Below are 14,643 nucleotides of genomic sequence, written 5' to 3' on the forward strand. Positions count from 1 at the left end.
AAATGCAGATTAAAGGACCACGGCTGGTCTGTACTAAGTATGAACACCTAAAAGAGGTAGATGAAAAGAAATTAAATACATGATGCATATATTTCCAAACTCAAAATAATAAGCTGTCAATTACTAGCCCCATCCCAGAAGACATTATAAATAGTGAACCAAGTTGCCTCAACAGGAGGAAAACTAATATGACCAGTCCTCTCTATATGATAACTAGCAAATTAATACATAATTCAATACAAATGATTCAAAATTCAAACTTAAACATCAAAGATGAGTGATTGGGATGTGAGTGGCCTGCATTGTGCAGGGGGTTGGATTAGATGACCCAGAAGGTCCCTTCCAACTCTATTATTCTATCATTCTATGATTCCATAAACATCATAGAAACATCCATAACACCATAAACATCCATAAACATCATTAAAAAGTGTGTGTATGTCTATATCTGTCTACCTATCTATCTGTCTGTATATACATACATGCAGATACTAGTCCTGGCCTTAAAAGACATACAATCATCTTCCTTTCCAAACCCCAAGTTCAACAAAACCACTAACAGCTGTGTGTTGATAATTAATGATAAGTAAGAGTAATTAATTACGCTTACTGTGGTAGCTTTAGGTAACCACCAGACTGAGTCAATTAAAGGAGTATGCCCCATGGCAAAACCTAGAAACTATCATGTTGTTTTATAATGGCAAACACAAAAAATATTATTTAAATATTTGGGATAAATATAAAGGTAAGATTTTAAAACTGTTCCCCCTTCTCCCCCAAAACTCTGAGGTAATTCCTCATTAAGCTTTCATATGTGCCTATATCAGTAATAGTTTTGCTCATCCACACAGTCTCCCTCTCGTCTCTAATGGGATATAGATAAACTAAGGCTTTCAGCTGATTAAAGATTTTTAGCCAATTAGGTATCTTGCTTTTATCAGTTGAGACTTACGTTTATTTATTGGGAAAAATCAATACTTTTTGAACATCCTGAAAGAAAGTCTCCATTTATCTTAGATATAAGAGAGTAAAAATAATGAAGAGTCAGCTCATTATTTTGTGAAAAGAAAAGCTACTTCATATGTTCATCAAATGTACAATGCTCATCTCTCCTTGACCTACTTATATTTGTGCATTTAATTATTGATACGTGAAAGAAAGCAATTTTAATAATGCTGTACTTAGACAAATATTTTAAACTTGCCAGCCACAATTTCCAGGCATACTGTTTTCCAGCTATTTCCAAAAGATACTGACTTGGCTCCTACAACATCATTTGGTGGATGCAGCATCTGCAACCCCTTGGACAGAATGGCTTTTCATTTGGGAGGGGGGGGGGCGACAGTTTTGCCAATTTCCCCCTCCTGCTGCTGACTTTCAGTTTGCCCATACTGTTCCTTCTGGACAACACCCCAAAGGACCATGATGCTGGGGTCTAAATAAGGTTATGGGAAGAGGGGGGTGCAGGGAAATCTTCTAGTGCAATTCCGATCCTATGGCCTACTGACAAGGGCTGCCTTGCGGTCAGCTGACTGCAAGAGGGCTTGATCTGTCCCCCTTTTTCACCACGCTCATTTGTTAAAATAAAGACTGTGGCCAATTTCATGCCCAAATAGAAGATGTTCCAGTGTCCTTATTGAGGTGTGACCAATATCCCTTTGTAAGGCAAAAGCACTTGAGATTCAGTGATGGAGCTGTTTGCTGCTATGAGGAGGAGCGCCAGAAAGGATGCTGGAGGAAGTGTCGGACTTCTTGTCCCAGCAACCCCTGGGATGACATGAGGCAGCATGGCAGCATAGGGGGCAGGGCCAGGCAGACACCCTTACATGTGGCTGTCGGATCAAGTCCAGCCTCTTTCCCTCCTTGGCACCCAGAGCACCATCCCATCCTCCATCCCTTATAATTAAATACTTAGGCAGACAGGATTTTTTACTAGAGGTCAATGAAACCTCAGTAAGGACCCAGTCTCATGGCTGTTTTAGCATTCAGTAGCCACCATCTTGAGTCAGCCCATCTTACTTCCAGCCATGTTACCAGACATTCAAGTAGCAACATGAATGTTGACAGCGTACCAGAGAACAGATAAAAATGAAAATTGACTTGTAAGCATCAAAATTAGTAGACCAAACTATGGATCACACAGTTACTGGTTCAACCATCTTCATCCCAGCAGGCCACTCTCAGGATTTCCATAGATACTAAGTCCTCACCATCCTACAGCAGTTTCTTTTTCATCTTTTCATTAGACTTTCACTCACTCTTAGAACAAACTGTTGCCTCAGTTTACGGTTTATGGACATAGCAGTACTAACAGTTAATCCAGTAATCCAGACATGCTATGACATGTTCTAAGATAGGGATAAAATACAGTGAGGGGGGGGGGGAATTACGGCCCTAAGAGGAACAGTGAGATAAAAATGCAACTAATATACATATGCATAGACTTTATACTTATGTGTGGTTTGCAGGCTGGATAAAACAATCTATACAACAGGGCTATCAAGAGCTAAGGTACTGCTTTCTGTCATTCCAGAGCGAGCCTCAGGTTTTCAGAAAAATCTGAAGGTTAAAAAATGGCACAGGAAATCCTCTTCCCAAATTAACAATGATATCTGCACCTGTGGATTCTCCAGGGTTGCAGAAAGCAATAGGTCACAAGTGTAAAGAAATACTAGAAAGAAGAAGAAACAACTCTTTTGACACCCAGTATCTCAGGTATCATTTTGGGCTGCTAAAACAATGAAGAAATCAATGCTACCATTTCATGTACACTATGCTGTAAAATCATTTGCCTTGGCTCAAGCATTACAGGAGCCACTAGGCACACAATCCTTGATCATGAAGCCAAACAAGAGATTTTGGCGGGTAAATCATGCATTTGACAATGAATGGCTTATGATCTACTGAAAGGATGTGGTTTAGCAGGCATGTTTCAACAGATATGTTAACAACTTGTGTTCCTGTGGAATTTTGTCTCAGTAGAATATTGGTTATATTAAGAATATAAGAATTACTTTGCTGGGTCAGATCAGGGCCTATTTAATAGTGTTCTGTCTCTAGTAGTAGCCAGCTACATGTCCCTGGAAAACTTACAAGATGGCACATGGTGGCAGAGCTATCTCCTGTTGTTTTCCCTAGCTCTCTGCATCAAAAATGTATGTCCTATGGACACGGAGGTCTTGCTCTTAGTTGTGATGTGCAGTCACATTTGACAGAGTCACTCTCTATGAATTTGTCTTAACTTCACCTCCCCCCCCCAAAAAAAAAAGCCATATTCTCCTTGAATAGTCACTTTCCACACAATTACTGAAACATCTTTTCCCATATTCGTTGGGGCTTAGAAGAAGTACTGAGGATTCAATGCTGACTTTTAAAAAATATCTGTTAAAGCTTTTTTTCAATGGTGTGAAAAGGGAACAGATTAGTCCCATGAAAGATGCTTGCCATTTGTCGTAGCAAAAACAAAAAGAAAGCCAAATGCTATTCATGGACTCAGATGACACCAGCTTTTCTTTTTTATCCTCCCCCCCCCTTTCCTCTGTGCTTTCCTTGGCTAGGTAGTAGTTTCTGGAAGAGAGGTTGTAGCTGGCCTTATTACAGCAAAACTGTAAATTGCAGAGAAAGATTTTGCTGAAGAACAGCACATTCTCCCAGCCTCGGTCATCTGGCTGTCCAACTCGTAGCTCCCAGGATCCTCATCTGTATATACACAAATAAGAACAAGAGAGAGAACCCTAGTGATTCAGATGAGATTTGGCTCAAAGTCTGGGGGAATTCTGTTAACTGATTTTTGTGTTTCCAACTTTTGAGAATATACCCGTCAAGTTTCATGTTACATTTTTTACTTTGTCTTGCAGAAAATTGACTTAGAGAGAATAATGGGCAGTAAATACTCTTGATTGATCAGAATGTTCTTAAGCAAAAGACATTTACACTCAATCATATTTAAATTAAAACACTTCAAAAGCTGACTAATTCTGTATCAACAGCAGCCTTTCATTTCTGTGGTTTTCCAAGAAACAGACCAATATAGCCAGTATAATTGGTTTTACTACAACAGCAAAGATAACTTCTTTGAGTAAACCTTCTTCCCACCTAAAACCAAAATTTGATTATAAATAGACAACAGGTCTTATGTACTGAGACAAGTTCCAGGTTCTATCCTGTGATCTTTTCATCAAATAAAAGTAGAAATTTCTGGCTTTAAGTCAGATTCCGGTCACAAGCCTTTAATATAAAATATAATAGTAATACGAGGCAAAGGAATATCAATCTGAAATTGCACTCCTCAGAAGATAGTCATTTAATCGAGCAGAAAGGAATTTCATTTCTAATTGAAATGCTCTTTTATTATATTTCCTCAAATGACCTGAAATGGAACTATACTTAGAATAGTGCTTTCCAAAAGGCCCTTTGGAATCATATATTTTTCTACAGTTGAGCAAACGACATTGTCAGCATAGGCAAAAGTTGGTGATACCTGAAAAATGCATACAAATATCAAATGCAGACCAAATGAACAGACATGAAGCTGTATTATACTGAATCAGACCATTGATGACTCCAAAAGAAGAAGAAGAGTTGGTTCTTATATGCCGCTTTCCCCTACCTGAAGGAGGCTCAAAGCGGCTTACAGTCGCCTTCCCTTTCCTCTCCCCACAACAGACACCCTGTGAGGTGGGTGAGGCTGAGAGAGCCCTGATATCACTGCTCGGTCAGAACAGCTTTATCAGTTCTGTGGGGAGCCCAAGGTCACCCAGCTGGCTGCATGTGGGGGAGCGCAGAATCGAACCTGGCATGCCAGATTAGAAGTCCGCACTCCTAACCACTACACCAAACTGTCTATGGCAACAGCAGCTCTCTAAGGTCTCAGGTAGAGGTCTTTTTTCATCACCTGACCCTTTTGACTGGACATGTGATTGACTGAACCTGGGACCTTCTGTATGATTTGAGTCCAGCAACACCTCAGATACCAAAAAGATTTGAAGGGTATAAGCTTTCAAGAGTCAAAGTTCCCTTCCGAGTTTTTAGTCTTGGAAGTTCATATTCCCTCAAATTTTGTTAGAAGAAGAGTTGGGTTTAACACCGGTAAGAAGAAATCCTCTATCCTAGGCAATGCCCTTCAACTTGGGATAAGTGGAGGAAATGGCATTACAAATTTCAAAAGATTTGTTTTGTATTCCCTGCTTTTCTCTACCTTCCCTTTCCTCTCCCCACAACAGAAACCCTGTCAGGTAGATGAGGCTGAAAGAGCCCTGATATTATTGAAGAAGAGTTGGTTCTTATATGCCACTTTTCTCTACCAGAAGGAGTCTCAAAGCAGCTTACAATTGCCTTCCCTTTCCTCTCCCCACCCTGACCATTTATGCACTGGGAACTTCACTGCCCCACCCCCTTATCAGGAGCACAGATAGGGGGTGGATGAGGTGCACCAGGCCAAATTCTCCCCCATGTGGGTGTAGGAAGAGATGGGACAACCTGCCACGACTAAAACTCCAGCCTGCAGCCCAGCATGAAACCTCCAGTGCATAAACCGTCCCTGTGAGGTAGGTGGGGCTGAGAGAGCCCTGATATTACTGCTCGGTCAAAACAGTACTGTACTATCAGTACTGTGGCGAGCCCAGGGTCAGCCAGCTGGCTACATGTGGAGAAGGAGCGGGAAATCCGACCCAGTTTGCCAGATTAAAAGTCCGCGCTCCTAACTACTAGAAGTCGTAATAGTACCAAGTATATTCTGGTCAGCACCAGAGACAGAGGCCCCTTCCAGACAGTCTTTTAGTTGTTGTTGTTATGTGCGAAGTCGTGTCCGACCCATCGCGACCCCATGGACAATGATCCTCCAGGCCTTCCTGTCCTCTACCATTCCCTCTACCAGTCTTTTAGTAGCAGGTTGCTAATGGAATTTTTGTGTCAATTCAGACACAGCCATTTTAGCAACTGGCTGCTAATGGATTTTATTTACCTGTTCGGACAGAGCCGCTTGTGTCCCCTTGGCAAATGAGAAGAAGAGTCGGTTTTTATACTCCGCTTTTCACCGCCTGAGGGAGTCTCAAAGCAGCTTACAATCACCTTCCCTTCTTCCCCCACAACAGACACCCTGTGAGGTAGGTGAGGCTGAGAGAGCCCTGACAGAACTGCTTGGTCAGAACAGCTTTATCAGTGCTGTGACAAGCCCAAGGTCACCAAGCTGACTGTATGTGGTGGAGGAGTGGGGAATCAGACCTGGCTCACCAGATTACAAGCCGCCGCTCTTAACTACCATACCACACTGGCCCTCTGAGTTGCTACTGGACTTGTATCTGGCTTTTTTATTGCAAATCAACACAGCTCCCTCCTGAAACTGCTTTTAAAAGTCTTCACCCATGGGATTTTGGACCTGCACAGTGCCTTATTTCCTCAGGGTACCATTGCCCTGAGTCTTCGAAGACAGGGCGGTCTATAAACCTCAAAATAAATAAAGCGGCTATGTTGTGTGCATAGCTGCTTTGCACAGGTAGCAGCCCTGTTTACATGAGCCACTGTGCAAGTGCAAACACTGAGTGCTTTTAACGAGCGCCTCTCATTTAAACGATGCCTCTGTTTACTTGCTGGAGGTGGTTGGCATTCGCCAGGAGTTTAATATCAAAAAGGTAGCCGTTAGCGGTGGCTGCGTTTGGCAGTGGAGATCAAGAAAATAAATCCCCATCATTTTTCAACATTGCCACTCATTCAAGTTCTGAGGTGTGTTTGCAGCTTATAAGTGAGAAACCAATAAAGCTGCCTTGTTCCATTAAGGAACTGAAAATCACTCATTAAAACAATTCTCTACCCCTGGAGGCTTAAGGAACAAATGTGTATGATTCGTTTAAAAATATTTAGATACAGAAGGGGAACGATTGTTTACGAGAGCGGCTTTGTTTGTTTTTCATGCAAAAGTAGCATCTCTGTTTGCAATCTGTTCCATATGGCAGGGTGCTCTTAATCCGTGCGCATAGGGTTTCAAGCCCTGATGCTGAATCGAGGCTTGATAGATCTCTTTATGTTGCTTTGGCAAGGTCATAACACCCACCCATGAGGTTCTGACTGGCCCTGGAGAAGCAGCTGCTCCACAGTCATGGAAGGGGATAGTGATCCATCGGCACTGAGGACCATCTTCTGTTTTGTAGGGTTTTTCCTAAAATTGAAGTACAGTCCTCAGATTCAGCCCAGGGAATGTGGGACACAAAGCAGATAAAATAGCTTCTGAAGAAGGAGGCTTCTGCCATACCATTTGGCCTCTGAGACGCAATGGCATCTGTTTCTGTTCTGGGTTTCTAATTGTGGATTTAAATCAAAGCAAATGACTTGTGTGTGAAATTTGCGCCATGCACCGAAGAATACTTTTGCCAGTTTGCTAAACATCTGTTCTGCCTTCCCCTCAGGGCGAATGTTCCCAGAAGTGTCGTGACATCTTTGTGTTGGAGACGGTCTGTGTGGCCTGGTTTTCCTTTGAGTTCGTCTTGCGCTCCATCCAGGCGGAGAGCAAGTGCGCCTTCTTGAAGACCCCACTCAACATCATAGACATTTTGGCCATCTTGCCTTTCTACATCTCTTTGTTTGTGGATATGGCCTCCTCCAAAAACAGCAGCAAGCCCGGAGGAGGCGGAGTTGGGAACAAATACCTGGAGAGAGTAGGCCTGGTCCTCCGGTTCCTGAGAGCCCTACGTATCCTGTACGTCATGCGGTTGGCACGGCATTCCCTGGGGCTGCAAACCCTGGGGCTTACCGTGCGCCGCTGCACACGGGAATTTGGACTCCTCCTCCTTTTCCTTTGTGTCGCTATGGCTCTTTTCTCCCCGTTGGTTTATCTGGCGGAGAGCGAAATGGGAGCCAAGCATGAATTCACAAGTGTTCCCAGCAGTTATTGGTGGGCTGTGATATCCATGACAACTGTGGGTTATGGCGACATGGTGCCTCGTAGCATTCCAGGACAAGTGGTGGCCCTGAGCAGCATCTTGAGTGGCATTTTGCTTATGGCTTTCCCGGTCACCTCCATCTTTCACACTTTTTCCCGCTCCTACACAGAGCTTAAAGAGCAGCAGCAGCGAGCTGCTACCCGACAGTTTCATCAGGTAGACGAAAGCACCAACATCCCTCCAGATGACAGCGCTCAGGGAGTAGATGCCCCACGTCCACAAGGGACGAACGAAGAGGTACTTCAGGCTGATACTGAACAGGGAACAAAGCGTTCTTGACTTTAACTAAATTAAAACCTTGCAGCAACAGAATTGAAAAAGTGGGCGTGGATATTTACTTATCTAGACTGCCTAAATCAGGGTGTTGAACCTCGGTGAAGGAGAGAGACCTGCCTCTGGAGCAGTGCCGCAAATGACAGTGGTACTTTAAGATGACGCCAAGGACGATTCAAATGTGTCTTTCTTAGAACACCAGAGATACTTCAGGTCAAAAATGTGACTGCTTGGTCTTTTTTTTTAAGCGGCAGTTCAAGACAAGTTTCTACTGTACAGGTGCAGTGAGAAATAATGAAATCGCTAAAGCTGATTTTTATTTTTTACTAATGAGCTCAGATTCAAGGTGAAGGACATGTTATGGACTGCAAAGGCTTTTGGAGCAAAGAGCAGATTGCACAAAAATACTTCTTCCCAAACCATGCACTACTGATGGATCCATTTTGTCATGCAACCTCACGGACCATGCACAGAAAGGGCAACAGATACATTTATATGAAGAGGGATATATTACAGGGGAATGACCAGCAAACCCATCTCTAGCTTACCTCTCTGTTTTATTGATTTCCTGTTTAATAAAAGGGAAACAAACCGCATAATATTTGGCTACCTGCTGACGGGTGCTTTAGGTCTTTATGCATTACTTAGTGAACGTACATAGTTATATCACAATAAGCTTTTCTTAGTTCAGATGGTAGACCTATACAATGTTTCCCTTGGCTTATATCTGAATGTGCATTCTGTTTCAGAATGCCATTCTTACCTTTCATTTCTATATGTATGGCATTCCACAGCATCCCATGCCCAAAGCCTTCCAAAAGAAAAAGAGCATCTCTAAGGGAACTCAGTGGCTGGCCAGAGGAGATGAAATGCCCTACCTTGCCCCAGAACCAAAAGGCAAAGTTGGGCCTCTCCTGCAACAAGCACAGATGGCAGCTTGTAGGTAGGCATTTTGTGGCCTGCAAGTAGGAACCTTTCAGCTGCTTCTGTGTTCAGAAAGAAGAAATGCTGAGCTGCTTAAGATGTCACATAATGAAAAGGGAACAAAAAGAGCCAGTGATGCTGCAACAACATTCCCACCAGACTCTGCAGCATTTGTTTATTTGTCTGGCAAGTGTTGTGTAACCAGGAGATCTGAGGATTCTCTGGTATCCAGGCAAGGGATGTTCAGAGGTGGTTTGCCATCGCCTGCCTCAGTGTCTTGACACTTAGTGTTCCTTGGAGGACCTGCCACCCAAATCCTTGGAGGTCTCCCAGCCAGTGTCAGCCCTGCTTCGCTTCTGAGAGCCGACAGGATAGGGCTTGCCTGGGCTATCTAGGGTGGGGAGGAGAAGATGCTGATGCTGTACTTTGGACAGTAAAAGTTTGCTCAGAATAGGAGAAGCAGATGTTACCCTTGCTTCCTTGGTCCTTTTGTGTTAATGCAACAACTGATGTTTCTCTGCAGAGGTAGACCATTCTTTGCACAGCTTCTGGTCGGCTGGGAGCAAAATCCAGGTATTTGAGACAAAGGAACCAGTAGGGGTCTTCCTGGTGGAATCCATGACTCAACATGGGGGCAATAGAAGATCCTGCATTAGGCAAGAGGAGCAGGAAGGGGGAGGAAGGGCAATGCTTCATATCTGAGAAAACCAAGTCACCATCAGCCCAGCAACCAGAGGGTTCTAGTGGAGCAGAAGGTTGTTGCACAGCTGAACTTCCAATGGTCAGGAAGAATATGAGGGAACAACTTTAAATTTAGAACATATATAAACACGAAGCACTTAAATCCAGGTTTGGGGTCTTAGCTGCCAAAATACTGACTTCACTTTAAAAAATGTTATTTTGCTTCTGTCTAGCAGTTGATCCTTTTGAACATGGCTTACAATTGCTTTCTCCTCCTTACTTGTTCCAAAATGTTTTAAAATAAAATTGACAATAAAATTCTTCAGACATAACACCTAAATCTTGTTTCTTGTCTTACTGAGTTAAAGCAGATCTGTATCGTGCAGGCCACCCACCCACCCCACCCCCCGACCATTTCTTGTCTCTAGTCTGTGGGAGCTGATTTAGCTTAATGTGTAAGGACAGCATTTACTGATGTATTACATCTGTAAACTTCCTTTCTTCCATCAAGAAAGTCAAGGAAAAAGTACATGGGGGTCCCAGGAGATCTTCCACCCAGTCGCTGGCGAGACACAAATCTGCTAAGCACCAGTAAAATACAAGAACTGTTACTGCACTGCCTCCATTTCTTCCTGTCCTTTCCATCTTAGTGTAGAGACCTACTTTGCTACATTTTTTTAAAAACTTGGAGGAAGTAAACACATCTCTGTCTGTCATAAATAAGCAAAGTACACACAACTCATTCCTGCTAGCTAGAAATGCAGTCAGCTTCGGGATAATTGGTGGAGAAAACTCCCAGAAAATAGGTAATGAAATCAAGGAACACCAAATCTCAACAGTGAACATTTTCCCACAACACTATACCATATCCAATTAATTTGTCCAGGATTTATGCTACTAGTGTTTAATACCTTCACTCAGGTCTGAATACTGCCTCCCACCAGTTTTACAATCCCTTCCTAGACAACTCAGTTTTTACTTGTTTAGGTTAATGACCCAACACCAACCCTCCTGAAATGCCTGGCACCACCCCTACAACCACACCCTTCAGTTCCCAAGCCGTTACCCTTTTTGTCTTAGAAATAAAAGTCTTCACATCAGTGTGAATTGGGCTTGTTCAAAAGCTACATTTTCCTCACGAGCCACTAAATTCACAATGTGTGGCCCTCTTCTTTTCCCTCCAAATTATATACTGCCTTTGCTGCCTCGGTGTTGGATCTCTTTGGCCTTCAAGATCAGTTGCTATAGTATTTCATTGGCCTCCTTTTTCTTCTCCCCCTCCTCTTCTATGCCCTTCCTGAGAGGAGATAAATTGTTCTCCAATTGACTGAAAATTCTCAGTCATGTTGGCAGTTTTGAATCCGTCTCCTGTACAGCAGAGAGACTGTTGCAATAACCCAAAACTGCCTGTTTCTCCTTGTGTTTTTGTAAACTACAACTGAATTCCAGGGGATTGATTTGCTGTTTTATTTATTTATTAATTATTATATTTATATACCGCCCTCCCCGAGGGCACAGGGTGGTTTACAGGAAACAGGATAAGATAAAGATAACATATGGTAACAGGTGATAACAGTAATAACATGATAACAATAATAACTTAACATGATCATAACAATAACATTAGAAAATAGAAATTGCAAGAGCCCCAGCTCAACTCTTACTGGGACACAGTGGGTAAGGCCAATTTGACAAAGAATTATCATTGGCTGTATTTGGTTGTGTGACACAGTCTACTGATGTAACAGAATTAGTTTTTGCTATATATTCCCTGTCATGTAAGGAGTTCATAGTCTGACGAAGAGTGCTTGCACTCGAAAGCTCATGCCCTGAATAAATCTTTGTTGGTCGTAAAGTTGCTACTGGACTCTGATTTTATTGAGATTCTTCCATGTAATTTTATTCTCATGCTTTCCAGTAGTGGGCTCTAGACATGCTTTGTGTGGAATCGGTGCTCTGAGTCACTTCCAAACGGCACAAGTACCTTGCAGAGATCTGAGCAGCCTTGCCTAGCGTGTTCAGACCAGGCAGACAGTTCAAAAGCCTGCTCAGTGCCAATCAAATCCCTCCACCCTTTCACCCTTTTTCATTTCTGGTGCTCTTGTGAATGTGCTCTTCAGTACAGAAGCACCAGCTGGACACTCCCAGAGAAAGCGATTAATATTTCTGTCAACACAACCTACAGCTTCTTGTGTCTTTTGGAACCATTTGCAGAACATTCCCTTTGACCATCCATCTGTATACGTTATTATACAGTCTGTCTCCTCTTTAAATTCACTCAGGATATAATTATTCCTTGGAGCAACCATCCCTCCTTGCTTTTAGCTTTAGAAGGATAGTCACCCACCTTTTCATCTTTCAGGTCACTCCAGGCTTCTTATTTTTGTGCGTCAACAAGGTTCTTGCTGTAGGAGAAAACTAATAAAATATTGTAATTTTCACAGTAAAATAGCAGCAGCTGCCACTTTAATCCCTTTACTGCCATGCCAGTGGGAGCCTTGGATAATGGCAGCTAGCACAAGCAGAGCAGTCTCTGTCTCGGTTGCATTTGGTATCCTAGATAAATTAAATGTCATTTTCCTGTTTCACCCCCCCCCCCAAAAAAAAATTGTTGGCTGAATTGAAGGCAATATGCTGCCACTCAGTAAAAATCAAGGGAAATTAAACAACCAGCCAGGTTGTTTTATACTGAACCTCTTGAATCTTTTAGATTTTAAGCTGCTTGGAGCGAAGGATCATACAGAGTCTAGGACTGGCTCAGATTTTAGACCTTAGCAACAAATAAATTAGCCAGGGACTATAGAGGGATTTTAATCCTTGAGTACAAACAAGGATTAAAACCAGGTTTGAATTGCTGGAGGTGTAGCCCATGCTGCACAGTAGAATCTCCCCATGTCTCCTTTTGGCTGTAGTAGCATTCTCACATATTTATTCTACTACAAGAGACAGATGTTAAAATCAAAACATATGCAAGCTTTTCCAAGCTGACCCAAGGGAAATAATTTTATTTGCCTTTTTGTTACTGTTCCTCTGTGACTGAGTTCTGAGATAGTCTGGCCTAGTGATTCCCAGAGGCATTAAGTGAGACTAATTTTCTCCGGATCAAGAAAAAGAGTTGTTTTTTGTACCCGGCTTTTCACTGCCCAAAGGAATCTCAAAGCAGCTTACAATTGCCTCCCCTTTCTCTCCCTACAACTGACACCCTGTGAGGTAGGTGGGGCTGAGAGAGCTTCTGACAGGACTTCGGGGTCAGAAAAGCACTATCAGGACTGTGAGGAACCCAAGATCACCCAATTGGCTGCATGTGGAGGAACAGGGAATCAAACCTGGCTTGCCAGATTAGGAGTCCCCACTCTTAAACACTATTTTTATTAATTTATTTATTTTAGATTTTTATACCGCCCTTCCATACGGCTCTTGGCGGTATACTACACCACACTGGCTCCATGTGTTAGATCAGGGATCAGGAGCGGGTCATGAAGAACCAATGACCTTCACGCAGTTCCTCTCTCTCCATCCAGGCACCCCCACCCCCCATGAATCTCTTCTCAAGGATCCCTTTATCAATAGGTGCTACGGCTCCAGAAGAAAGGTATTCTAGGACATAGTAGTGAAGATCCATCTACCTTTGGGTCAGACCTCCAAAGATGACATCATTCCCAAATCTGGGACTGAGCCCCATTTATATTAAAATTTTATCTGCTTATTTGGAGACAGAAATGCATTTGAAAACAGAAATGTTGTGAGTCCATAAACTGGGGCAGGAGATCTCTAATAAATGAATAACACATTTATTAGACAAATGATGGAGAAAAGAAGAACAGTGATAAGAGTAGTTCTTTCCTCTATGATATAAAGAAGTAGACTCCATTTATTCATGATAATGTGCCTTATAAACATTAGTTACTCTTACCAAATGGCAGCCAATTATTTACTTGAATTAATGTGAGAGCGGATGGGGTTCTTTTTTACTTGGTTCAAAACATTTCTTTGCTGTGATTCTCTACACAGTGCTTTGGCCAAACAAATTGGCTTCAGCTATCCATATGGAAAAAGCACATTTGAAATACCAGATTTTAAAAGTGCTATTTAAATGATTAAAGAATAACTCTGATGTTCTGAACAGAATGAGCGAGGGCAGGGGGAGGGTGATGCTGTTTAAGATTTTGTTATAGTACTGCTATCAATGGAGGCCTAGCATTTAAAGACCTTTAGGGCTCTTGTGGCGCAGAGTGGCAAGGCAGCAGACATGCTGTCTGAAAGCTCTGCCTATGAGGCTCAAGGTTGACTCAGCCTTCCATCCTTCCAAGGTCAGTAAAATGAGTACCCAGCTTGCTGGTGGGGGGGGGGGGGGTAAACAGTAATGACTGGGGAAGGGAATGGCAAACCACCCCGTGTTGAGTCTACCAAGAAAACGCTAGAGAGGGCATCACCCCAAGGGTCAGACATGACCCAGTACTTGCACAGGGGATACCTTTACCTTTAGGGCAAATTCTGGCTTGGGTGTATGTAAACAGGAGTTTATGCAGGAGTTTATACAGACACACACAAGGGATGCCAGTCCCCAGGTGGGACCTGGGGATCCTCTGGAATTATAGTTCATATCCAGTTGACTAAGATCAATTCCCCTGGAAAAACTGGCTGCCTTGGAGGATGGCCTGCATAGCATTATACTCCACTGAAGACCCTTCCCACCTAAAATCCCACCCACTCCCAGCTCCACCCCCAAAATCTCCAGAGACATCATAGTGAGGGATGGTATATAAAATGGAATGAATAAATAAATTAGCTCAGAGCTGGCCACCTTAACACACATGAGTACACTGATGCC

The 14,643-nt window shown here is 42.9% G+C and overlaps 1 protein-coding gene across 2 annotated transcripts in view; it reads left to right on the forward strand.

Moving 5' to 3' along the window:
* The window catches only part of KCNG2 (potassium voltage-gated channel modifier subfamily G member 2), a 60,111-nt gene extending 49,980 nt beyond the window's left edge, over positions 1–10,131 (forward strand). For both annotated transcript variants that reach the window (XM_077352948.1, XM_077352949.1), the window contains exon 3: positions 7,401–10,131. In XM_077352948.1, coding sequence (XP_077209063.1) covers positions 7,401–8,213 — 813 coding nt within the window. In that variant the 3' untranslated portion in view covers positions 8,214–10,131. The remainder of the gene's footprint in view (positions 1–7,400) is intronic.
* The last annotated feature ends 4,512 nt before the right edge of the window (positions 10,132–14,643 follow it).

Source organism: Paroedura picta, chromosome 9 (genome assembly GCF_049243985.1).
Source record: "Paroedura picta isolate Pp20150507F chromosome 9, Ppicta_v3.0, whole genome shotgun sequence".
In the NCBI taxonomy this organism is placed as follows: domain Eukaryota; kingdom Metazoa; phylum Chordata; class Lepidosauria; order Squamata; family Gekkonidae; genus Paroedura; species Paroedura picta.